Source organism: Meleagris gallopavo, chromosome 5, assembly GCF_905368555.1.
Source record: "Meleagris gallopavo chromosome 5, MGAL_WU_HG_1.1, whole genome shotgun sequence".
Taxonomy (NCBI): Eukaryota; Metazoa; Chordata; class Aves; order Galliformes; family Phasianidae; genus Meleagris; species Meleagris gallopavo.
The window spans coordinates 22875275-22900977 of NC_139408.1; the positions used below are offsets into that span (position 1 = coordinate 22875275).

The 25703-nt window shown below is 41.8% G+C and overlaps 1 protein-coding gene and 1 long non-coding RNA gene across 2 annotated transcripts in view; one reads left to right on the top strand and one right to left on the bottom strand.

Moving 5' to 3' along the window:
* Positions 1-5592: 5592 nt before the first annotated feature.
* Positions 5593-11126, bottom strand: LOC116216665 (uncharacterized). The gene is made up of 3 exons (XR_014883485.1): positions 10646-11126; positions 9822-9894; positions 5593-6807 (listed from the first exon to the last, which is right to left on the bottom strand). It is a non-coding gene; the product is annotated as an uncharacterized LOC116216665 (long non-coding RNA).
* The window catches only part of LRP4 (LDL receptor related protein 4), a 79675-nt gene continuing 64253 nt past the window's right edge, over positions 10282-25703 (top strand). Inside the window, exon 1 of the mRNA XM_085224710.1 lies at positions 10282-10566. Within this exon, the coding sequence (XP_085080836.1) occupies positions 10482-10566 (85 nt within the window). The 5' untranslated portion in view covers positions 10282-10481. The remainder of the gene's footprint in view (positions 10567-25703) is intronic.

Consider the following 25703-nt stretch of genomic DNA (forward strand, 5'->3'; position numbering starts at 1 on the left):
TATTATCTTAAGCATCATAGCAAAGAAGTCTTGTGAAGAGTGAACTGAATGAGTGGGGAATAAAAACTTCACATGCTATTCTCCATGTAATTAATTGGAAATGCTGTGAATTAGTGTTCTATTATGCAAGACATTTTAAAAGTCAATGGTGCCACAGCTGATGATTCATTTATGAGTCACTTGCAAAACCATGAAAACCTCCAATAAATTTTTGATTTAGTAATTGTGTTCATGAACTGTGATCAAACTCTCTAAGCACATGCTAAGAATATGGTTATCTTAAATTAGAAGGTCAGCCAAAGTTACAGTGAAATTATGAGGAAATCTGTATTTTCATATTGTTGATTCCTTGAGACATTTACAGAAAAAGCTGCAGTACTCCCCATGTTTATCTTGATCCGAGCCTTCCCAAACTGAACTGTTACCTCATTCGCAAGCAGCAAACCAAAGGCTTAGCGTAACAATTAAAGCAATCATTTTTTCTCTAATAATGCAGTATTAATACTAATTTATTTCTGTGGGTAAAACATAGGCAAACAGATGGGACTTAAGCCTGTTGACCTTAAGAAACAATGTTAGAGAAATGAGATTCATGAAGTTTCTCTCTGCTAACATCTGCCACAGAATGAAGTTTGGAAACAAGAGTATTTCCCAGCTAATGATAGGACTTGATGACAGCAGCAGCTCTCTCAAGTAGCCATCATTTGTACCATTAATGGACTTTAATTTGGCACTTGTATCTGGAACTCTAAAGTCGAGTATACACTTAATTAACTGGTTAGGTGTCATAAGCATGCAGGAAACCATACTGTGAATATTGTACAATCATAATTAATTTCTTCTTTACTATTGCTTACCTACATTGCAATTTGGATTGCAGAGATTTTATATTGCCCTTTTAAATGATGAACAAAAGGAAAGAAACTACAGATCTGATCTAATTTTGAAGTCTACATGTTGATAAACTTCATGTTTACCTGAGGATAAGACTTGAATTCACAGATCATTACATTCGAAATATAAGTTCTTAAAGAGGGGAAAAAAATAAGAAACATTATTCTACTCCTTAGTCATGGGAGTAATTCTAAATTGTAGGTGACCTGCGTGTGAGGAGGGAACGTGACTGTGACAGGCTCTGTGACTTATTGAGGCTGAATCTTCATTTTAAAATCAAGGGTAGTTGTAAGTCATATGCTACAGTTGCAATGTCTAGTAAATACATTGACCGAACTCTGGTTGTTTTTGAGCTCAGTGTTAGCAAGCAAATCTGTTTTTGCTGTGTTTTCGTAATGTCAATCTGGAGACAGACTCTCCTTCAGCTTTTGTTCCCATTATCTCTTCAAGAAGGAAAGGACATCTTTAAAAATACTTAAGTACCAAGTGAGTGACCCTTCTAAGCTGGAATGCCGCCTCACTAATGATGCAGAGAAGAAAAACAGCCATTTCTGGCAGAGTTTGTAGGATCTCTCATGCCAAACAAAAAAAAAAAAAGGTCCAATATGCCTGGTAAAAATAAATATCTCTATGAAATTCTGGCATGGGAAACATTTCTGACAGCCAAGGCTTAGCTCATCCTGGGGGGTAACTCAAGAAAGCCTGCAATTTTCATTCTTTTTATTCATCGAATGTTCCTTGCAAACTGGGGCATCTGGACTGTGTTGTTGATTAGACCAGGTGTCTGTGTGATAAAAGAAGTAAATGAAGCTCTGTGTATGTGTGCAAGAAAATGGGCAGGTCTGCGTGGGAGTGAACTGTTTGCTTCAGTTCTAGAAGCAAGCAGTATCTCTGACAGCTGTACCGGCCAGCTCATATGGGAGAGGGACATAAATTCCTGTGTGCAGCACAGAGACTTAGCACATTCAAAACAGTCTGGAAATATTCTATCTTACAAAATCTACAGGGAGAAGCAAATGATGAACAAGGGGGAAAAAAAACAGAAGGAAGAGGAATCTACAGATTCATTAAAATTGTGAAATTCTTGCAAAACAATCCTGATTTCTGCTTATTAGATATATGAGAGATCCTGAGTACTTATTAGGATTGTTGTGAGAGGCCGCTACAGAATATCTCAGCTTTGTGAGAGCTGAAGAAGGATTTTAATTGAAAGCACACAGTGACATGCCAGTTATTCACAAAGTAGTACAAGAAGACAGGGTGGAGAATGTTGTTTCCCTTCTGCCACATAATACTTGGGGTGTTTTCAGGAGTGACATCTTTGTGGAGTCACTAGAAGAGAAGTCAGAGACCAGAAGATCACAGTGGTTGGAGAATTTAAAAAGAGATATTGAGATGGAAAGGGTTGTATGTAAATCACTTACTGAGGAGGGAAAAATAAGCTAGAGGAGACTGAAAGAGCAAATTAAGATATTAAGGTTTATGTACTTAAAATTCTCTTTTGATTTGCTGACTTAATCATGTTAGTTTCGAAAGCAGAAAATTTAAGTCGTCATTCCCCATTTGAAACTGATAGTGTGAGGGCCATATTGAAAGTAGTGCCTTCTATTAAATTATATTGGCCCACAACATCAGAGGTGGATGATGGTGGTACGGCAGTAGGGGCTGAACCTTCCCACCAACATCCCATTACATGTTGGTGCTGTGTGACAGCTGGCAGCAGAGGGACAATCTGACAGAATGGCTTCAGACATGGAAGTGCATATGAAGCAAAGGTGTGTCACTGAATTCATCCACATGGGGGAAAAAAGAATGGCACACACTGAATGTTTATGGAGACAGAATCACAGAATGGCCTGGGTTGGAAGGGACCTTAAGGATCGTGAATCTCCAACTCCCTTCCCACATGCAGGGCCACCAACCTCCACATTCAGTACTAGACCAGGCTGCCCAGGGCCCCATCCAACCTGGCCTTGAACACCTCCAGGGACGGGGCATCCACAACCTGTCTGGGCAGCCTGTTCCAGCACCTCACCACTCTCTCTGTAAAGAACTTCCACTTGACATCCAACCTAAATCTTCCCTCCCTCAACTTAAAATCATTTCCCCTTGTCCTGCTGTTATCTACCCTTTCAAAGAGTTGACTCCCCTCCTCTTTATAGTCTCCCTTTAGGTACTGAAAGGCTGCAATGAGGTCACCTCACAGCCTTCTTTTCTCCAGGCTGAACAAGCCCAGCTCCTTCAGCCTGTTTTTGTAGGGGAGGTGCTCCAGTCCCTTGATCATCTTCGTGGCTCTCCTCTGGCTCCAACAGCTCTCTGTCTTTCTTGTACTGGGGGCTCCAGACCTGAACACAGTACTCCAGATGGGGCCACACAAGAGCAGAATAGAGGGGGACAATCACCTCCCTGTCCCTGCTGGCCACCTCTCTTCTGATGGAGCCTAGGATGCCATCTGCTTTTCAAGCTGCAAGTGTACACAGTGCTCTTTCATTTTGCAGAGACCAAACAGAGAATGTGAGCACAGTGAGGTGGTGGGTGGTGTCTTTCAGCAGTGGCCATAGTGACATGAAAGATAAAGTGGAGTTCCAGACAGCCATTTGGATATTTGTAAGCGTGGTGTGCAGGTTCTTGTTCATTGCTGATGAAAATTCATAGCTAATAGTATTGACCATGTCAAAAAAATGGTGTTTTATAGCTGAGAATTGACTCCATTAGATAGTGTTATTGTGCTCTTTATGGTGTCCATGTAAATGAATAGGAGGTATTACTTTCAGAGTGACCTGTGTAATGTGGAAGATAGTAAGAAGCTGTCCTTAACATTCTAATTCTTTATACATTAAAGTTTACATATTGTTAATGAGGGTAGAGTTCTTCCTGAACAATGATGAAGTTTAGGTATGGATTAGTTTCCCTCAAACTCTGTAACTGGATACATTTCTGGTATTTACTAAGCACACTCAGTATGTTCTAAGTTGCATGAAGCAGAAACTTGCAGTCTCTCTTAAAACTTTACGCTGTGAATTAAAAGCTTGGTTTATGCTTGTCCTTGATTAAGCTTCTATCAACTCTTCTGACCTAGACTGAAGCACAAATGGAAATGCAAGACACAACCCCACATTACCTTGAATTCTCAGAATATTACTCTTAGTTTAACAGGATTAAAAACGTAACACTTAAGTATGCTAAAACTGCAATGACATGAGCACAAGCGTATATGACTAGGAGGGATGTTGGAGGTGTGTGTGTAGATGTTTGAGTGGCTGATCTCAGACTCATGTGGTGTGTGCAACTTTGGATCTTGCTGCCATCTATGCCTTTATTCAGGTCTCACTTGGTGTAGGTAAGAAGCAATTAATTTGTTCCCTGATTCACACCTATCAAGAGGTAATATGAGAGAGGGAGAGGTGTTAAGAGGCGTCTCTGATTCAGCCACCTGATAGGAAAGCAGATGGTTGACATCTCTTATCAGGAAGACTCAAGGCTTGTGCATGCTGGCGGTACTTGCCTAACCCATCGTGCCAATGAAGCAAAAGAACTGAATCATCTTCAAGGAAGAAAACATTCTTTATCTGTCTGTCTGCATTTTTACATGTCACTCATCTCCATAGTGGCTGGGATACTGTAAACAAGAAACATTTATGAGCCGAAAGGGATATGTTTGTGTTTTTCACATCTGTTCCTATGACTCCTTGTTTTTCTTGCAGGCCCAATTCAGATATGCTTTTTTTTTTTTTTTTTTTTTTTTTTTTTTTTTTTTTTTTTGAAGGAAAAGTCAGCCTATCAGATATTCTGAGCATAAGGTCACCTTTCTTTCTAGTTGTGTGATTGAGTTCCACCACAAACTTTTTACCTGAACATAGAAACTATTGATTACAAACCACATTAAGAGCATCAAAGAAAGGCACAGGTCCTCAATTCTTCGGAAAATGCTTCTCAACGCCTGCAAAAATTAATTTAGGAGGTACAACTTTTTGCTTATCTGTTTTGAAAGTGTTTGGAGAAGAAAAGTTGTTAGTCTTCAAACTGAATTCTTCTGCTGGTAGCTTTCAACAGAACATTTTCCTTTTATGATCTTCCTTATTCTCTTCCTTTTTTTTTTTTTTTCTTCCTTCCTGTGCCAGTCAAGGTATTAAACTGTGCTCTTCCTAAGGCTAGGCCATAGGCTACCTTTGTAAAGCAGGTATTGTGCAAGACCTGGGTAATTGCCATTTCACTGCAGGGAGGAGTCCAATCAGGAGTAGAAGAAGGTATATTTGCATTATTTTTACATACAAGATGTAAGGGAACTGGCAAGAGAGAGCAGAACCAGCTTGCAGGACACCCAGGAAGAGTTCCTATCAGAAAACACGAGGAAAGGTTTAGTTTGTTGTTTTTTTTTTTCTCCCTAGCTAGAGAGTCAAATTACTTGTTTTGTTGTTGTCTCCCCTCCTTACCCCTGGCAATAGATATATAAATGGGTTCTCAGATGAATCTTTACTTTGATCATTACTGTACAAAGCCACTTTTGTAGGATTCTTCATATCTCAGCTTTTAAGTGTAGGCATTTAATGTAATCTTCCTTAGTTTTGTTGCTATGTACCATAAAGTAGAATTGTGGTCTGTGAGATGATCACAGATTTCCTTCAAATAAATCAAGATGTTACTGTTTATAAGGCAGCAAATGAACAAAAGGGGAAGAAAATGAAGTAACACAAGCTCTGAATTGTTAACCTTTCATTTATTGTGTTATAAATGAAAACAATCATGGTAACACAGCAGAAGGCAACACATGGATTACTGTTTTCTCAAGAATGAGTGGGCTTTAACTTGAGAAACAATGTAAAGGACAGTACTGACAGGACTTGAATATTGATGACATCGAAGAGTGCATTTGAGTTCAAAGTAGTGGTGTCACTGCTTAGAAAACTTTAGGGAAGGTGACAAGGGAAAGTGTTAGCATAGCATAAAACATAAATCAATGCTAAAATTTCATTTAATGTATTTAACACAGAGACCATCATTTACAAACTAGGTCACCAGCTGTGAAAGCTGTGGGCCTCTCACCTCTTTGGAAAATCAAAATTTGAGTAGTGAATTCTGAGGCCCAACAGTCTATGTGCATCTTTCTATATATGGGTAGGGTCTTTAGTTTTGGCTGAACTGGCATTCCAAGCGACAGCCTCTTTGGTTCAGTTGTGATATTGAAAAGGGAACTGACGTGGATAATATAGCAGGAGAATAATGATAGAAATTAGAAGAGTAATTAGAAAAATCTCGTAATATGATGACATCAAACCTGCGATTTTGTGTTGAACCCAGAGCTCTGTAGGAAACCACTTGCTTTTTTCCTGGATTTTCTGGTTAGTTAAGAAAGCTCACTAATGCAGAATTTGAACAACAAAAATGCAGGGTTTGTAATGAACTTTCCCTTTTCAGAATTATATCCGTTGTTGAATTGGAGGTTTGTAAGATGTCACAAAAGATCACCTGGTCCAGTCTGTACTGCATCAAGACTTAGTTACATCAAGGCTAGTACCCACAAGCTTATCAAATTTTGTTCTTAAACAATTTCAGCAGAATAGATTCCACAGTGCCCCTAGACAGTCAGTTCTAGTGTTTAGAGCTGCTTAGTTGGAATGCTGATTAGCAAAATCTTTTAGGTATTTCTTGTCACAAATCAAGTTGACTCTTTTATGCCATTCTACAGGAACCACAGAGGATAGCTGATCAACATCTCTGTAATGAGCTTTTATGTATCAGAAAACTGTATCTACTTGGAGCTTTTATTTTCTTGACTAGGCTAATCTAATTCCTTCAGCTTTTTCTCATAGGGTTTGTTTTATAAACTTCTTGTTGTTATTTTCTTGTTTTTCTTCATCTCTGTTTAGAATTTGAAGGTGTCTGGTCTTGGCTGAACACTTGAGGCTTCATATCCTGCAAAGTTTAGAAATGAAACAAATTGTTTTGCTAGACACACCTTTTAGTACATTCCAGAATGAAATGCACTTTTGGCAGCAGCATTGCACTGTTGATTTATATTGTTTGTTAAACATATAGTCTTAATATGTGTTTTTGCTGTATTTCTCCTCTGTCAGGAATTCATATTTTATGTTGACTGTTTCAGAATAATATTTAATGTTTCTCATTACTGTTTTTTCCTTGTTAATTTTTGGACAGCCTGTCCAAATGTTGATAGCATTTGAAATATCTGATCTCATCCTTCCTAGTGTTTGCATCCCCACAGCCATTGTTTTGAGATTATCAGGTGTTGTTAGTATGGATTTTCAAGTATAAACTTTGCATTGCTTAAGTAGTCAGTGAACATACAGAACAAAACAGGGCTTAAGACAAGCCTTGAAGTACCTTGGAATTTTAGTAAGTAACCACTGATGACCACTATGGTTTTCTTCTACCAAATGCCTCCAAGCCTTTTGCTAGTTTTATTTAAAATATGAATACATGAAAATGTATTGTAAGACACTGTCAAGAGCTGGACAGCATTTACTGGGTCCATTGCCTACTGCTTACCAGTACTTAACAATACTTATGAAAAGGAGCCTAGTCTGGCATTTTGCTCCTATTAAATTAATTCATATTATCTTAAATATCTTAAATAAATCTTAAAAGACATGATTTTTGCTAGCCTTTGTGAACTTAACTAAGCTACAATGAAAGTTTTTGCTAGGAAACTTTTTTCTAAAAGGTTTCTTCTAGGGAACTTGAGCTGTGGAGAAACATCTTCCCAAGGAAAGGCATTTGAATCATGGAATCACAAGGTTGGAAATGACCTACAAGATCATCCAGTCCAACCATCCTCTTATCAGCATTACTACCCACTAAGCTACTAAACCATATCTCATAGCTCCCTACCCTCAGGCAGATCGACACTGCCTCCCAGCTTGGTGATATCTGCAGACTTACTGAGGGTACGCTCAATCCCTTCATCTATAAAGGTATTAAACAAGGTGGGCCTCAGTACTGACCCCTGGGGGAAAGGTTTGAAGGACTTTGAAAGGTAAAAGCAAAAGTACCCATCACATTTTTCTCTTTTTCTACTTCTTATTCTAGCCTTTGTGGTTTAAAAATAGTTAAAGTATATTTTCTCTAATAATCCTACCTGATTCCTTTTTTCTTCTTCCAGTATTAGTTCTGCTTTCCTGACAGAGTTGCTTTTAAAAACCACTACTGTGAAATAACATAAGTTACCATCATTTTCAGAGTGAACTTATTTCAGTCAATTTATTTAATTTTGTAATTTTTTAGAGTGGAAATTGTGACATGATTATGATGATGATAACCTTCTCCCTGTTGACTTTATAATGCCTGTTTTATTTAAGTGTATTGTCATATCAATTAATCATTAATTATACTTTAATTACTTATTTCTCATTTTTTATTACAATACTTATGGTATATATCACTTATCAGTGATCTATATGTTATTACAAGTTATGTAATGTTCCTCATAGCTGTGGGTAAAAGCAAATACACACCTTGTGCATGGGTTAAAATGCATACTGATACCTACAGTGTCTTTCTAGAACCTATCTGGCTTAAAGATGCACGTTCTAAGCACTGAGTTCAATCTTACTAGCAGTATTTAGCAACCTTTCTAAACTTGCTTGTGTTTATGACAATATTTTTCAAGAGGCTTTTGTTTCAAACTTGAGAAAACACTCCTCTCAACTACTGAAAACTGTTCCATGGGCTAAATATATAATTATCAGGAAGTTCTGGGCCCCGTGTCTGCAGTTTATCACTTGCAGTACGTTAGTTTTTGAACGTCTCCTAAGTTTCTGTGAGCCTGAAGTCAGCAGAGCTTCTCTGATTTATATATCACCTCAGGATCCAGCCTCAGCAGAGACCACAGCTTTATTTGAATGTTGGCTGTATTGCCCCGGATTTTTAGGAGGATGCAGTAGTGTAGGGGTTTGGCATGCTGGCCCGTCAACCACTGCCCTGCAGAGTGGTGGTAGCATTTTATCACCTTTAACTTCACCCTTCTGTACCCAGACTTTCCAATTCAATCATCTTGGAGCTGTTTCTCCTAGTTTAATTGCTTACACTTTTGGTGGCTTGGTGTGTCATTGTATCCAAGTCAGTGTTAGTGTAGAGAGGCTTTTTAATTTTCCATCTAATCGTTTGCTCTTAGCGATCTTTTCCAGTTGTTACTCTTGGGCAATCTTGTACATTTTATCTATCAAATATGCAGGATTCAGCTCCACAGTGGAGGTACCATCACACTCACTACACAGGATGGGTCTGTTCCCATCTTGAAGCAGTGATTCAGCATATAAAAAAGAAAGACTTCCACTCTGACCTGCCCTCTGATTTGGGGCTGTATATTGTGAATTTATGCTTGGTTTGCTTCTTATGGTGTTCCTGTTCCCGGGAGTTCTTCCCACCAAAGCTGTTTTGGATTATTATTTTTTTCTTTAGATTGAGCTCACTAAGAATGAGCTGTCGCTTTAATTTTCTGTTGACATTTTAAAAAATATCCTTTGTCTTCACTATTTTACACTTAATTAACAGGAGCGGCAGAAATGTCTCCATCACATGCTGTGCTGTTTACTTGCTCTTGTGATTCTTTAAAGGAGAGGAATAATTGTAGTTTCCTCTGGATTCATCTTTGTGAAGGCTTTAAATGAGACCGTTCCTAACGCTGCCCCTTGGTGTCAATTTGACAAAGTTCCCATCTTCCCCTGTGGTCCAGAGTTTGGAGTATCTGAATCAGCCATCCATCCAAATTAATACTTTGTAAGCAACTGAGATTAATTACTCAACAAAGGTTTCTCACATTGCCAACTCCGTGTATTAAAATGTCAAATCCTACCACAGAAGATCATAAAGCTGCCTTTAACATCCAGGGAGAGCCCGTCTGCTTCTAAACGTAACACAGAAACCAGCAGGCATGTAAGAGGATCGTTGAAGTGTTAATTTCTACTCACGTAGGCTCTGAGCCGAGCCCTTTCTGGGGGTAGCAGAGATTCCTATACCGTCAGCTGTCCTCAGACATCGCAGCTATAAAAGAAAAGTCTTCATCAGAAGATCTGCTATAAACGGCAGGTAAAATCACTCTCGGAGATAGCAGCATGTGCGATCGGGCACAGAATTCGGGAACGAGATGCTCGAAGGCTCTCAGTTTCGGAGGGGCGTGTGGCAAAAGGGGCTGGGACAGGTAGAGGGGGTTCTGTCTTCGATGCGGTAGCGCAGGTCGGGAAGCCATCGCCGTGCGAGAGGCGGGCGGCGCTGCCGGGAGCGGGACCCGCCGCAGGGGCCGACCCCGGGGGCGGCGAAAGGCGTAGGGTTCGCAGCGCAGCCACCGCCTCGAGGCCGCCCGCGCCGCGCGGAAAGTTTGCGAAGCGCCCGGGCGCCGGGGGGGAGCGGGGCGGGGGCTGCTCCGGCGGGGCTCCTCCTCCGGGGCCGGGCCTGAGCCGGGCGGAGCGGGGAGCGAGCCCCCAACCCCGGAGCCGCCGCGGCTGCGGAGGGAGCGAGCGAGAGAGCGGGCGGGCGGCGGCGCCCGGGACGCGGGACCGGGGCGTAGCGCGCAGGAGGAGCCCGGGACGCGGTTGCGGGCGGTCCGGGCGCGGGACCGGGGCGCTGCCACCATGAGGCGGCGCGGCGGGGGCTGCCTCTCGCCCGCGCCTCCGCGGCTGCTGTTGCTGCTGCTGGGAGCGCTGCTCCGCGCCAGAGGTAAGCGGCTGCCGCGGCGCCTCCCGCCCGCCTGGGCGCGGGGAGCCTCGCCCGCGCGGGAGCGCCTCGCGCCGCTCACCTGCCCGCGCCCCGCAGCCCTGCCCGGCGCCGCGCTTTGTCCTGCCCCGTCCCGCCGCCGGACGCGGGACCGCTCGCCTTCCCCTGCCTCGCGTGAAGCCGGCGGCGCGGCGGCCCGGACGGGGGTCCCCGGGCGCGGCGCTGCCCCGGCCGGGCGGAGTCGGAGGGTACCGCCGCCCACGCGGCCGCTGCTCCCCGCGGAAGTTCGGCGGTGTCGGGCGCGGGCTTTGTTCCCGTGGGGCGAGCGGCGTGCCGGGCCGGGGCGGGCGCACAGGTTGCCTCGGAGGCTGCCGTGCCCGGCGTGTCGGGACAGCCGCCGCTCCGCAGCAGGAATGCGGCCGCGCACCCGCCACGCCGGGCCCCTTAAAGGCGCAGCCCGGCTCCGCGGCGGCGCCCCGGGCTACCTGCCTCGGCCGGCACCGAGAGCGCTCCCGCTGCGCTCGGCGCGGCGCGGCCGGGGCTGGAGCGCACCAAAAATAGAGGCGGCGGGGCCGGGGGAGGGATCGGCCGCGCTCCTAGCGAGCGGAGCGGCAGTTTCGTGAAGTCTCGTCGGTGAAAACTTATCTTTATGGCTGCCCTACCAACTGGAAAGCAATTGCTTCCTCTTGCGCGCTAGCGTTTTATTTTACAAGTGCTCCCGATGGAGAAAGCATCTGAACGCTCCTTGGAACTGCTTATACGGAGTTGGGAGGCTTTGGGGGGAGGGGAACTGTGTACCTCACTTTCCTCCCCTCTCTCCTCTAGCAGCTGCTGTATAATTTCACCCATCCTTTTCCTCTTATGCTTCTCTGAAATTACAGGAAGCGTTTGCAGTAGTGCTGCTGACCTCCATCGTTCTACAAGTATTGCCTCTGTGGCACAATCTCATGGGGTTTGGCTTTCAAGTAATGTTATTTCTCTTCCAACAAGAGACCTAATTGCAGGCAGTTTTGATGAAGGTGCATAACCAGCTTGGAGAGGCTGAGTGCAGTCCCGTTTATCAGAAAACCAGCTTTTTGGAAACAGAAGTGCTCTTAAGTTCCTAAGTGCCACATAGATACTTAACTGCAGTCTGGAGTGAGAAGGATCTAAAGTGCAAGTCTTGCACATGGATGCAGATCTGGATGTGTTTTATTTTGGCTGTTACCCAGGTGCTCCTAGTTAATGTGTCTGGGCTGTTAACAGCCATGTGGGGGATGTCTGTTTGTGAAGTGCAGGTTTGCTTTGGGTGGTTGTGCCTTGATGTCTTCAGGACACTTTTTATGGCACTTTGTCTCCCTTTCAAGTAGTTCTCCCATCACTGCCCTTTCCCCTGTCGTCTTACCAAGTGAACGTGCATCTAAGGTTGGATGCACTGACTTCTTCCAGAACAGAGCATCTTTTTCCATTCTGGTAAGAAATCTTGAGCAGTAAGGGCATGATTCCTGAACGATGTTTTTTTCCTTTGAATGTAAGAAAAAGATAAGGAGGTGTCAGGATAGAGATGGCAGAGAAGATGCAGGCCTCGCGGCAAGTTGCTGCTCCTAGTTCCCACCTGCTGGCATCTGCATAGGTTTATTTCCATCATTCTGTAGAAGTGCCTGTGAGGTCAGTGTACAGCTTAACTGTCATAAAGCATCCTACAGGCACAGAATTCACAATGCCAAACAGGTAAATTACAGGAAATGTACTCGGTCATTTTCTGCTGTACCTCTGAAGGTGCAGGTAGAGCAAACAAATCTGCAAGACTGAACTTTGATCGTCTGTTAGTGGAAAAATCTGTGCCAGAACAAAAAGCAGGTCTGCAAGTATTGTGAGCACTTGGAAAAGCGTCTCATGGGTAAAAATGGGGTTAGAGAGAGAGAGGTAATGGCGTACTTTGCTGGTGCATCGTTACGAAGGAGGGCTAGAAGGTTTGATGCTCTGTGTGAGCAGAGGTGCAGAATGTCACAGAACCTGTCTAGGTGATGTTCTCGATGTTCTAGCTCCTGGAGCTCTGCCAGAAGAATAATATCGGAACAATTCACCCCCCTGAACATCTTGACTACGCATTCAAGTCACAGACTTAATGCGATGCCTCTGTAGAAGTATAGTTTGCGTGGGAGTTAAGATCTCCTCTACCTGTGCTTGGCACCACTTCTGATTCTGCAGCTCTAAGCCAAATGCAAAATGCTTGTATTCCTTGTGTCTGCTTAGAGCTGGTAATAACTCTGTTTCCTGGTTATTCTGAGAGTACTTGAGTTTGCTGATGATCAGGTTGGATGATATTCTCATCTCATGATGATCATGGAATTTATCTTGACCATTTTGTCAGAGTGTAGTGCAGTAATAGGCTGCACTGAAAATTGTTGGGTTTTTCTATGGATATGTATGGGTTTTTCTTTTTATTGCTACTTGTTGTTGATTTGAAACAATTCCACATGACTAAAACAAGGTAGCCGTGGTAGAAAACCGTAAGGCGCAATCCTTTTCAGTGTGAAGACAACATTATCATTTCATTTATTTAGTGTAGATAGAAACATTCTTTTATCTTCTTGTTCAAATGCTTTTAGTTCTGTACTTTAGCACTGCTTTTTGCAAGAGAGAATCACTTCCTGTGTTCTCATATGGAATCATATGCAGCAACCAAATAATAGGCTGTTATTTACATAAAACATTTGCATTTGCAGAGCATCTTGTGAATCTTGAGGAGGGCTTTTCTGTTCTTGTGGGCAGAAATTTCAGAAAAATTGGAGATGTTCCTCTACAATATGTTTGTTGAAGTTACAAAATGAAATGTGGTTGTGTAGGAAGATTATCCAGCTGTTTGTAGTTCAAACCTGAAAGCAGTACTTGATGTGTGTTAACTCAGAAAAGAAATAGAAGCGATTATACTTCGACTTCTAAAAGCCCTGTGATTCTGGTGAAATTAACATTAACAAATAATTTAAAAATTTGTTCTATGAAAATGATCTGCCATTTGATAGCCTTTGCTATCAACTTTTCAATTTGCTTCAATTTTCCTTTGCTCTTGTGAAATAGGCAAATATTATTCTTGTTTTGTAAATGGGGAAATGAAGTGGAAATTGTCTTGCCCAAGGCCAACTCCATTTACCCTAGAATGCAACTTACCATTGAACACAAGAGAATATATGCTTCATAACAGTTGTAAAAGTTGATAAAGAGATGTTTTCTTGAAAACCAGTCAAGGTTTTAAAAATGCATTCAGTACATGCATGTCCTCCACCTTAATAGAATTCCTGTGCTAATTGGGATTTTTGTCTATTTCTCATTTTTAATAATTGTATTCCCTTTCTGATGACCAAAAAATTCTTAAAACAGCAGAAATTTTCTTCACTCTCCATCAGAAAAAGTGAATTACAAGTGAAGTGTTGTCAAAAGATGCATACCCTAAAAGCGGACAATTCATTTCTTTAGTTCTCTGTTATTTCCAACGTAGTTATTTGTGATGTTCTCTCAGCAGGTTTCACATAACGAGGTGGTATATACACACACAGAGTTAAGCTGACCATCATCCTTTGGGAATGCCTGGCTCCACCTGATCTAACATCCAGAGATGAAGCTCTGGCATGCAGCAAACCCATTCCATTGATTGGCATGCGGTATTTACTGGTTGTCTGTATTTCACACAGATCACAGTAGAGAACGCTAATTGTAATTGTCATCTATTAACCTAATGAGCTTGATGGTTCAGCTCTTGCTTTTGGATCTTAATGCCTGCGGTTCTTTGACATGGCTGTTACGTTAGGCCGTGCTCCTTTGTAGGATTTTGTTGTCTGTGCTGCATGAAGACTGGGCACTGTAATGCTTCTTGAATCTTTCCTGTAGATTTCCATCTCTTTGTACTGAAGATAAAAACAGTAACTATGGATCCAGGGACTTGTAAACCAAAGGCTTGTGGTTATTCTTTCTGTGTATCTGGTTGCTCTGAGACTGTTACCTTGGGAGTATTTGGCTGCTGTCCTCCTGTGGGTGAGTTTATGTTCAGGTTTTTCAGCTTTCCAGTCGCTTTTTTTTGACTCTGCCTGTTAAGTGTTGAAGTGTTCCGTCTTGTGTACTTAGTCTGAGAGACTCTTGAGCTGCAGTCAGTGTTGCTGTGAGGAGCAGAATTCCCTCAACTGCTTTGAGCCCAGACAAAAGGACACTCACTATGCAAAGGCAGGAAAATAGGTTTTCCTAAGAGTTTGCGCAACTGGACGTTGTGGCCTTGCTGAACTGTGGAAGCTGAAAACTGACCAAAATTCTTTATATCAAATAAATGAAAGGATTGAGTAAGATAGGGCAGTCAGAAGCCTGATTCTGATGCTATGAGTTACATTTAAGGATCCTGCTAGAGGCATGCTAGCACAACTTTGGGTTGTGGAAAGTAATAACAGAAGCTTCTGTTTTTCATGAGGTTCTTCTGAGGTCATTAGATTTTTCTGCATGTAACCACCAGTCAGCAGGTCCACCAACATTTAAGATTAACAGATAATATTGTATGTGTATTTAATGTTCATACTGCAAACTGCAGTTTTACTGAAAAATGTATGACCAAAGACAGTGTAGGCTCTTGTCTCGAGCTGTCATATGTCGATAGCAACTTCCTGAAGTCACGATGATATGCACGTAGCACCAGCTCCGTCCTCTGAACCGGTTAGGATGGGAATGGAATTCACTTCCCTGGAGTGTGGGGATGAGTGTGTTTCAAGATTTGTTGTCCAGCAAAGCGTCTAGCAGAGCTTCCAACATTTGCCTGAAAGCAAATGTGTGTTGTAATGCCTGGGTCTCTGCTCCATAGCGTCCCAGTGAAGTTCCATTTCCACAATGATGTTGGCCAGCAGTGAGATGCGGAGGTAGTGGTGACTTTGGGTGGAGGAGCCCCCTCTCCTGGCTACCGGCATGGTGACTTCCTCCATGTGCCCGGCAGGGCAGACTCTTCTGTGTCTCTTTGTTAGTGCCTGACAGCCCCTCCCGCCTGCTGGAGCTTTCTGTTTCTATTGCATAGCAGCAGTTCTTTAATCAGAAATCTTGTTAGTATTCAGGGATAATTGATCCGACTCTCTGGTAGGGGGTGGGGACCCAGCCTTGCGTCCTTCTCCTGCTTGCCACCCCCAGTTTGACCCCTGTTGTCTCTTTGTTTTCCCCTGTAAAGTTTGTGCCAGTGATGTGTGTGTGTGCTGTTTTTCCAAGCAGCCTGAAGTTGGCTGTAACCAAGAGCAGCAGCTAAATAGAGCCTGATTTCCCTGTTTCCTGGCGGTTAGTTGTTCGGCTCCATTTTCTGGTCTTCTGTGTTTTTGATTTGCAGAGAAGGAACTTACTTGGTGCCCCTGGGCATCTCTTAAACCCATTAGAACAAACTCCATTATTTCACTGTACTTAGAAATCCTCCTCCTTTAGTCCCAGCATCCATCAAAATAATGTATCCTCTGTAAGGCCCTCTGGAAAATGTTTAATGGGATCTTTTCAACCTCAAGGACGGTTCCAGTTTGGAAGGGGGAGGGGATATGGCTAATGGAAGACCTGCCTGTGACTCGCAGTCTTCTTGAACTTGGCCTGTGGCGGCACTCCCTGCACCTCCATGCTGAAGGAGTGCTGAACGGAACGATCCAACGCTGGGATCAAAGCTGGAAACAAAAGGCTTTGGGAGAAAAATTTCCCGTCTGGCCAAGAGGCAGCCACACAAAGGTGGTGCATAATTTATCATTCGAGGTTTATTTCTTCTGTACTTCTTCTGGAGAGGGAAGAAAAAAGAAATGACTCTCCTGCTGTTCTGAAGGGGATAAGTGATGGCTTTGGGACTCAAGGCGGGAAGTGACTCGAGGTACCACGGAAAAGCCTTTTCAGTACAGTCTATACCCTGCTCCTCTCATCGGAGACAATGTCAGGCATTCTTTCTTTTTTTCTTTCTTTCTTTTTTTTCCTTTTTTTCCTTTTTTTTTTTTTTTTGCAGGGAGCTATACTTGCCTTTGTAATTTTCAAAGAGTGAGTACTTCTAACTTCCCTTGTCATTCCCAAGTCCCAGTGCACGGAGTGGAGCTGGTCTTGGCAAAATCAAGTTGTTTGCATTTCTGAGGTATTTGTCTTACCTTCAGGATTGGTGTAAGTGCTGCTGCTCTGTGTTACATGGAGGAAGAAGCTACATTTGCCTGAAGGGTTTGTAGTCTAAATTAGACATCTGATAAGGATCAGGGATGTGATAATTCTAGTGGGATAGATAAGGTCCAATATTAAAATAGCATAGCTTTGTAATTAAATTTCCTTCAGCTTTGGTTTAATGGGAAAAGCTTCTGAAAGTTTTTCATTCCAGTCGCTTCTTAGAACTAGGATAGAGTATTTTTGGGAGTAGGAGTTGGCAAAGAATATTAACAAAAGCCAGTAAATGGGGAAATAAGGATGAGGAAGGAGATTTAATACTAAGGTAAACCATGAGAAGATGGGAAGGGGATACAGGAGCACAGATACCAACAGAAGCAAAGATAGGCATTTTGAAATGAGAGCCAAAGACTTGATCTGGCAGAGGAACAGAAAAACCATGTCAGGAGATCCAAGTGGAATAATTATATGAAATCTGATGGCAGAAAAAGTTGTTAATTAGGTAGTATAAAACATAGAAGTTTTAAAAGTGAATAAGAACGCTGAGCAGAATTTAATTGCCATAGTAGGGAAAGTATTACTTTAGTAATGCTTTAAAAGAAGATATGAAAACTTTTTAGGTTCCCTTGACAGTAGAGTTCCTGTCTTAGTGGGATGTTCTTATGAAGTATGAAGTTCTTATGAGGGCGAGAGGTAGAAAAGGAGACATGCTGGGATAGTGCTGAGATGGTAAGCCCATGAGATAAAGGTGGTGATGGAGCTGTCTGCAGCACTGGAATGTGGGACAGATCAGGCTTGGGAATGTGTACAGCCAGAAGGGTTTTTGAGTGGGATGCCTGGGAGGATATTTGAAGAGCAATCCTGTCTGGAAAAGTCTTAAGAAATGGGAGAGTGGAGTTGAGGAGCAGTCAGGAAGCTGGAGATGGTTGCCTGACAAAAGGCATAAAATGAGATTAGGAGATTACTTTAGATTTGGGAAGAAGTCTGGGTATGGACAAGCAACAGGACTAGTGACAGAAAATGACACCTTTTCTGCAGGAGGTTACATCTCCTGGTAAGAATTCCTCTGCGAAGGAGTGATTCACTACAGAGAACTGTTACAACACAGACATGTGATGTTCCCAGCCTCCTTCTCTGAAAGGATCAGAAGAAGCCTTGTGTGACTATGCAGGAAGGTTAGAGGGAAACATGCGCTCTGCTCCTTCAGCCTGTATCTCCAGCTCTGTCAGTTCGTTCGGTTTGGTGACAGCTGGTAGTGTTGGGGAGAGGTTCTTGCCTGAGGTGCAGCCATTCACTGTAGTAGAACATGTCTCATGGGATCTAGGATTAGAATAAACTAAAGACACACCTTTTTTTTTTTTTTTTCCTTTGTACTCCCACCCAATTTTAGTTCTAAATTTTCATAACTGCTGAATAGTCAAATCCTTTCTTTGTGATTCTGAGAGCAGAGGAGGAAAACGGGAACTCTTAGGATTATTGTCTGCAGTTTCTGTCCTAAGACCCTGAGCATAACATTAGGAAGTGTTTGGGTTTTTTTTCCTACAACTCTAGATTTTTTTTTTTCTTCTCACTATGATTTTTGAGCCTGTTACTCTTGAAAAGCCTGAGGTGTTTCTTACAGCCTGAGGATATGCCCCTAATTTGTTCTGCCTTTTGAAAAGAGCCTTGATCAGCATAGTGCCTATTAGCATGAGGAAAAACATAATGGGTCTGGCTTTGAGAGAATACTGTAGACTTTGTGGCATGGGAAAGGGAAACAGATGGGAGGTTGCCATTCTGAATGTCTAACAGTGAAGAAGCATGAAAGGATGCTGATAGACACAGAGGAATGCTAGTGGACTCACATTTATGTCACAAATTCTCAAATAGCCCGTGTCTAACTCTTAGCGTAATGTGGGAGAAGGTAGGTAGGTGATGGAGTCAAGTCTCTTGATGAGTAGTTGCCCCACAAACAGATGTAGGTTTAATACAGTTTGAATTGACAATTGTATTCATGCAGTGTTATATTGGTGAAAATACTTCTTTCCTAGGTGTTGATATGGAAACAAGGAAGGGTTGAGTTGGTCCGGTTGGTGAGGTTACTACTTTTTACTGTGTTTACTAGGCTTTAATAAGGACTGCCCCTGGGTCCCACTTCTGTCCTATACTTGTCAGTGAGCAACAGCTGCAAGCCAATGTTGACTCACAACCAGCTGATTCATGGCTAGTCAAGATGTCTCTACTGAGAGGAGGGTGGTAATCTCATCAGCTGTCCCAATTCGAACAGTCATTGCCCATGAATCAACACCCAGTGTCAGCTTTTGATCACTGCATTTTAGTATAAGAAAAAATTCAGACCTATAGTCAGCACTACTTTAAACAACTGAAGATTTTTAGGGTTTTTTTTTTTTTTTTTTTCCCCCAGGCCCAGAGTTCTTTTATCCATGGAGCAGGTGGATGCTCTACCTGTGCCTCAGCTCCTCTAGAAGGGCAGTTGTGCTGTTTCTGCATCTTTATCAGATCTGTTAATTTCTATGCTACAAGTACTCAAAGGCTTCTCCCCTGCCTAACAGGGAAGAAAAACCTTGTTGATACCTGCCTTCTACAGTTTTCCACTGCAAATTCTTTGCCTTGAAATTACTCACCTACTCCCAAGAGAAAGTCATTGTTTCTCTGACATTTCTCTTGTTTGTGACCTGCCTTCTGTGAAGTGGGAGATGAGAAGCTGTAATCTTTTATTGCTCTCCATGCAAGTTCCAGGCTAGAACAAGAGTTAAGTTTTTTAGTCATCATCTGTAGATTTTTTTTTCCAAGCTTCGTTCTTACTTGTTATGGTCTGTTCTTTACCCACAGCTCTTTAGAAAACTGAAACTGAAAAGGAATGCCCAAAAATAAGTAATTCCTGTGACACTGTGTAGTAACATTTTGTTGATTGTTCTGCTGGAGAAGCAAAGTCTTGAGTAATATTTAGCTTCTCTCCTTCCTCCAGTGTCAGATGATGAGTTTTTGAAAAATGGCCCATGAGCACTTTCTGTGCTGCAGGTATTTTTGAGCTAACTGGCAGGGAAGAGGAGTGGCAGGTACTTGCCTAATTTTAACACTTAAAAGAAAGACACTGTTTAGCTTAATTAGGCACACAAATCTAATGTGCTTACAGTATGGAACTAATGGGAGCTATGGGGTGAATTCAACCTATGTACCATCCATCAGTTGTAGGATAAAAGTAAACAGTACTCAGAGAGAAGCCTCCGAGCAAGGAAGGGAGTGAGGCAAAAATGGCATCTTCGGTGTGTACATCTTGACTTACTCACTCAGGCAAAACAGCCTCTGAGCTCAGACTTCTGATTAAGTGAGTGGAACAGCTGCTGAAACACCTAAATTTGTTAGCTAATGCACTGCAGTGCATTGGTCCTGCAGATTAATCTCAGGAAGATGTGATGCATTATCTGGGTTGTTTTGGTCTTTTTCTTGAACAATGTTGTAACAGCATGGTTTTCATCCTGTATTTCAAGATCTTAAAATAAGTGTGGCTGGGATGTTAAAACTGCCTGTTAATGTGTTGTGAGAAAAGAGGGCCATCAGAATTGTGCCACAGAAGACCAGATATGCCTTGAGAGCCAGCTTTTCTGACCTTGCAGGCTGTGTACCAAAGTCTTCAAGGTATATGCTATTGGGCACTGTTCCCTTTAGAGATAAGTAGGATGAGGAGAGGGCCACGGGAGGGAAAGGACTGTAACTGAGAATTTTTCTTTTGCAGCCTAGGGCTGGGCTGAGCTGGGCTTGCAGCAAGGTCCTGCACTATCCAGCCTAAGGGGCCCTTGCATGCAGAAGCTCTGTGGCAGTGTGGTGATGCTGGTTACTTGGTGGTCCTAGCAAGTAAAGAGTCACTTGAACTACTTAAATGATGAGATTTGTAAATACAGTACGTGGATTTTCCTGCTATACTATTTGGTAGCAAATTAAACTCAACTTCTACAAGAATGAACTCCAGGACTCTGTATGTTCTTACATTGTAAACAAATGGAAGTTAATTTCTTGATTTTCAGATCTGAAAAGACGTGGTACAACTACATTTATGAAATCTGTATAGTGGTGGCTGTCGAGTAGAACTGGGAGGATTTCCATTGTTGGTGTTTCCATTAAAACAAAACAAAACAATAAAAAAAAGCCCTTGTTTTTGCAGCTCTCTCAGCCAAACAGCAAAAGCCACCTAAAAGCCTCATAAAAGTACTAGAAACCATAGACTGAAACAAAATGAAAATGCTGTCCATTCCTATGAAAACTTTGCATCTGGGATTTGGCATGCCTTTTGAAGCTAATGAAGTGAATAACTTAATCCAAAATCCTTCTGCTTGAGAAACTAACAAACAAAAAATGTATAAACCTGGAAGCCAGCTAGGGTTAGTTATTGTACTGGCAGATAGTAATAAATGAAATGTGCAAAACTAAGTCAAGCTTTTACCAAATACTGAACTGGCATGTGCAACTTTGAATTGGATACAAGGGTAGTTCTGTAAGCAAAACTGCAAATGTCTGGGAAAGAGAAGTGAAAGGAGACAGTGAGAAGAAAATCTTCAAATCTTTTGAGTAAAATATAGAAGAGGATTGGAGAGAATAAGAAAACACTTTACCTTACCAGAAATGAAATATTATTCCTTGGAATATTTTTGTGTCTATCACTGGATTCCATGTGACGTAGCCTTCTCTCTTGAAATCTTTGTGGACACAAATGCTTCACATGTTGAATCCACTTCTGGGAGAAACTGAGACGCGCTGTCTCTTACATGTGGGTAACACTTGCAGAGCTTGTTTTGCCAATGAAAGTGTCTTTGAATTGACTGTGGTGGGATGTGACACAAGTTCTGACACAACGCGAGAGTCTTTATAAGTGCAGATTTTGATGAGAACTCCTCTAAAATCTCTAGTAATTTTATTTTCTTGTTGCTGTTGTGAATTGGCTCTTTGCTTTCTGTGGTTCTCTGTTACATGATTGATATTTGAAAATGAAGTGTCTTCTGTCTGATTAAGAAACTTCATTTATCCTCGGAGGCCTGAACTGCTGGCTTCTCTTGTAGGAAATAAATAATGTTTCCAACTGTCCCTAATTATCACCCACTGTCTTCCTGCAGATCCATGTCTAGAGGCACTACAGAAAATTACTTCTGAAGTACAAATTGCATTTTTTACGTCCTCAAACAATAGGCTGGACAGTGACTTGCTTGAAGCAAATGCAGTGGTTTGCTTCAGGTTACATTGGAAGTCACTTGCAGTTACATTTCTAAGGCTGCTTTGCTGATTTGGAATCAGGTTGAGTATAATGTAACTTTATAGGAAACACTGCGTTCAAAATACAGTTTGAGAGTAATACAAGGCCCATATTTTAGAATATCAAAATGAGAAGACTTTTTTTTTTTTTTCCCCCTGCTGGCTCTCCTGCTCTCCATAAATTCAATACCTCTCTTGGTGAAGAAGGAAAAATTGTGTTGGTGGTGCTAGGATGTTGTCATTCTTGAGGATTGTTATCTGCCTAGAATATATGCAATTTGACTTATAGCTATATGTCTTCCTTGATGCATGGGCTGTGGTTTCACATTACACCTAACCTAGCATAGCTGTGGATTTCCCCACAAAAGCAGTCTCACTTTTCTTGTCCATTTGATAGGTTTGCATGTGTATGTCTGCTGGATCTGATTATTGATTTATCAACAAGTAACCTGCCAAACAGTGAAACCAGCGATACAATAGATTGTATGTTGCTGGCAAGTATGGACTTCATTGAGGAATGGAGAGAGACAAGGCCAACCTATTTTTTTCATTTGGCAATGGCTTGTTGCTACTTCTCTTTGTCTTAAATGACGTTTGGAAGGACTAGCCCTGGGAACAACAGGAGGTGAGAATTCAGGCCCATGATTCACTTTCTGTGGCTTATATAAAAACATAGACCTCTTTATTACATATATAATGATTTAATGCTGTATTAGTGTCAAGATGTAGTGAAAGATCAACTTATAGATGTCGGCACTTGTGCAGTACGTTACTTAGCAATGACTTTTGTGGTGGGAACAACTTGAAGCAAATACCTTCTATATTATTTTACTTGGGCAAACGTAGGCTTATGTTCTGAATTGTTGCCAGAGAAATTGTTCATCTAAATATGAAAAGCTTTATCCCCTTGCTAAGTCCTTGACTCTTCTTCTTCAACCTGGCCTCTTAAATGACTGATCCATAGTGAAGAATTGGGTTTTGACACATAGTTGCAGAATTTGGATTCGTGTTTTGGTCTTCCCACCTCTTCACTGATGTGGTCATGTTGTAGCCTGGTCTGGACATGCATGCACAAGGAGGCAATACCACCTTTCTCCTGAGGTGATGTAGAAAAGGCAGTGATGACTGTGTTTGGTTGGTGAAAGGAATACACAGATAACTGTTTGGAAACAAAAGCTGCCTAAACAACAATTTCTCTTCTCCCTGAATGAATATGTGGCAGGCTGAAGGGGAAGATCTGCGTGGGCTGGGTCTCACACATGAGTTGTCAATTGGATCACGTAAAGATCCACTCTGATGGAAATCAGAGCTTTGCATTGTTATATGCAGTGTGTGTGCATACAATAAGGGCAGTCCTTGCTCTGAAGAGTTCTTAATTTTTGAATGTAATAAATTGATAGATGTATCAAATAACAAGGAGAAGGTCAATGAAATACCGAATAACATATTTTTCAGTGTTTTTACACATTAGTCTGTTTATTGATACTTCTTGCTTCTAGTCTTCTCCATCCTCGGAATATATTTCTATTGAAAGTGTGTTTCTCCTATTCTTTTTTACTCCTTTGACATGCTGCATTCTACATTATCAGAACTGAATGAACTCATTTGGTATGTGTGGGGTCTGGTACAGGAAGAATGAAAATTATTTTCAGATGTAATGCCCTTCTAAAAGGGTCTAGCTGCTGTTTTTGTCCTAGGTAGCATGTGTTCCTGTTTTCTGCCAGTGTGTTCAATACATGATCACTGGTCTAATGAAGGGAATCGTATCTGAACTAGCTTCCAAAAATCTTTTCATCCTCTCTGACTCTTCTAGTCTTTTTGCTGTCCTGACTTGTAACTGTTTGAGTGGATTGCAAATGGGTATTTAACCATGTATCCACAAAGGTCAAGAAATACGAGAACAGAAGCATAACTTGGACTTGGTTAGGAATCCAAGTGTTACACCGTGGATTCCTGACTTGGAATAGTTTAGCTGCAGCCAGTGCCAAATAATAATTACTAAATGTTCTTTTTGCTGCTCTGTAGCAGGAGGCTAAATTGCTGGGTAGAATTCTGAAAATACATAGTTGGCCTTGGTGGCCATATTCCCAGTAGCTTAAATGTTGTTTCCAATAAGCTTGGACTGTCGTCTGTGCAGAATTTGACTTGAGAACACTCTCTGTGCAGATAATGGCTTAATGTCTCGCTGTGATTGTTAGACCAGGTATGCTACTGATTAGGACCTTTCTGTCCTCTAAGGATATACTTTACAACTTGATTTCTGTAGGCAACAACATTTCTTCTTGCAAGATTAAAGAACCAAACCATGATAACTGGTTGCTTAAGAGCTTCTTTTATATGCATACTGAAATCAGTGGCTTTTTCCCTAATAAGACAGTTGAAGTTTTTAAACATTTACAATACTCAAGTGCAGGATGATCTAATTCACCATATTTATTCCTTTTCATAAGAATTTTCAGCACAGCAACATGCATACCATATTTCTAAATGCACAAACACTTGGTAAACAGACATAAGAGACATAAGAGGAACATAACTTCTGAGACTCTGCAGTAAACATGTCTGTAAAGTCATAAACAGGAAATGACCCCAGCTCTCCTGTCAGTTCAGCTCTGGTACTGTGATTCCATAAGCGGTGAAGAAGAGGGAGAAATCAAACTGGATGGGCTGAGGAGGAATTGGAAAACCCTTCCAAATTTCCCCTGCTCATCTTGCACTGGACCAAACTTTCCCTGATCTATTTTTTATCAGGCTGTATAAAGAACTGTGCCAGCTCATGGAGGGGCATGGGCTGGAAGGCTGGCAGCTCTTTAAGCTACCACTACTGATGAACATGAAACCACAGTCTTGAAATTTATTTTGCATTTTATGCAAATGTCAGTTTGTTTCAGGAGGACCTACAAGCTGTTTTATTGCTTCAGTATAGTCAAATCAAGGCTGCTTTCTGTCCTTTGCTTACAAGGTTTGTTTTGGGAGGATATCTGGCAAAGAAATCAAGAAACTAAGCTATAGCATGAAGGGCAGAAGATTGTATCTTCCCCATGGAAATGTCATGCTCTGTTGAGGACTTCATACCTAAATCATTTAGTCTGTATTTCAGTTTGCCAAGTGTTTCTGCAGTTTTAAGGAGGGACATGAAAATGACTGCCAGAGTGTTGTGTCAATTGGTAATTCCTCTGCTTGATAGCATGCAAAAAAAAAAAAAAAAAAAAAAGGAAGGAGAGCGAACCTCTTAGCACTCTTCTCAGAATCTGAAATTGACTACATTCAACCTCAGGATAAAGGACCAGGAATTCAGAAAGCTGACTGAGCTCAGCCTTTGTACCAAGCTGAGGTTTACGCTATCATGACCTTCATGCTGCGTAGCTTAGTGGCATACTGTGGCTGGGATATAGTAGATATGATCTTGACTCATCAAGACTTGTTGGCTGAAGGTCCAAATATACTAGATGTTCTTACTTAGAAAAAGATATGCAGGAATAAATATTGTGTTCTCACAGGAACATGGAATTTGAGTGCATGATACCAGGAATCCTTAGCAAATTCAGTCAAGGTATCAGCCACACACTGAGGCCTTTTGGGTCCCCACTGCAGAAATCCGCATTTTTGTGACTGAAAAAAAATCACTTAACTGCATAAGCATTAAAATAGATTACTACATAATTCTTCCAGTTAGGAAAGGCAGGAAAGTTGTCTGTTCGACTGGAAAAAAGAAAAACAGGAACTTCTCAAGGTAGTTTGTAATTACTGGAAATAAAGATTGGCTACGAATGGAAGTAACT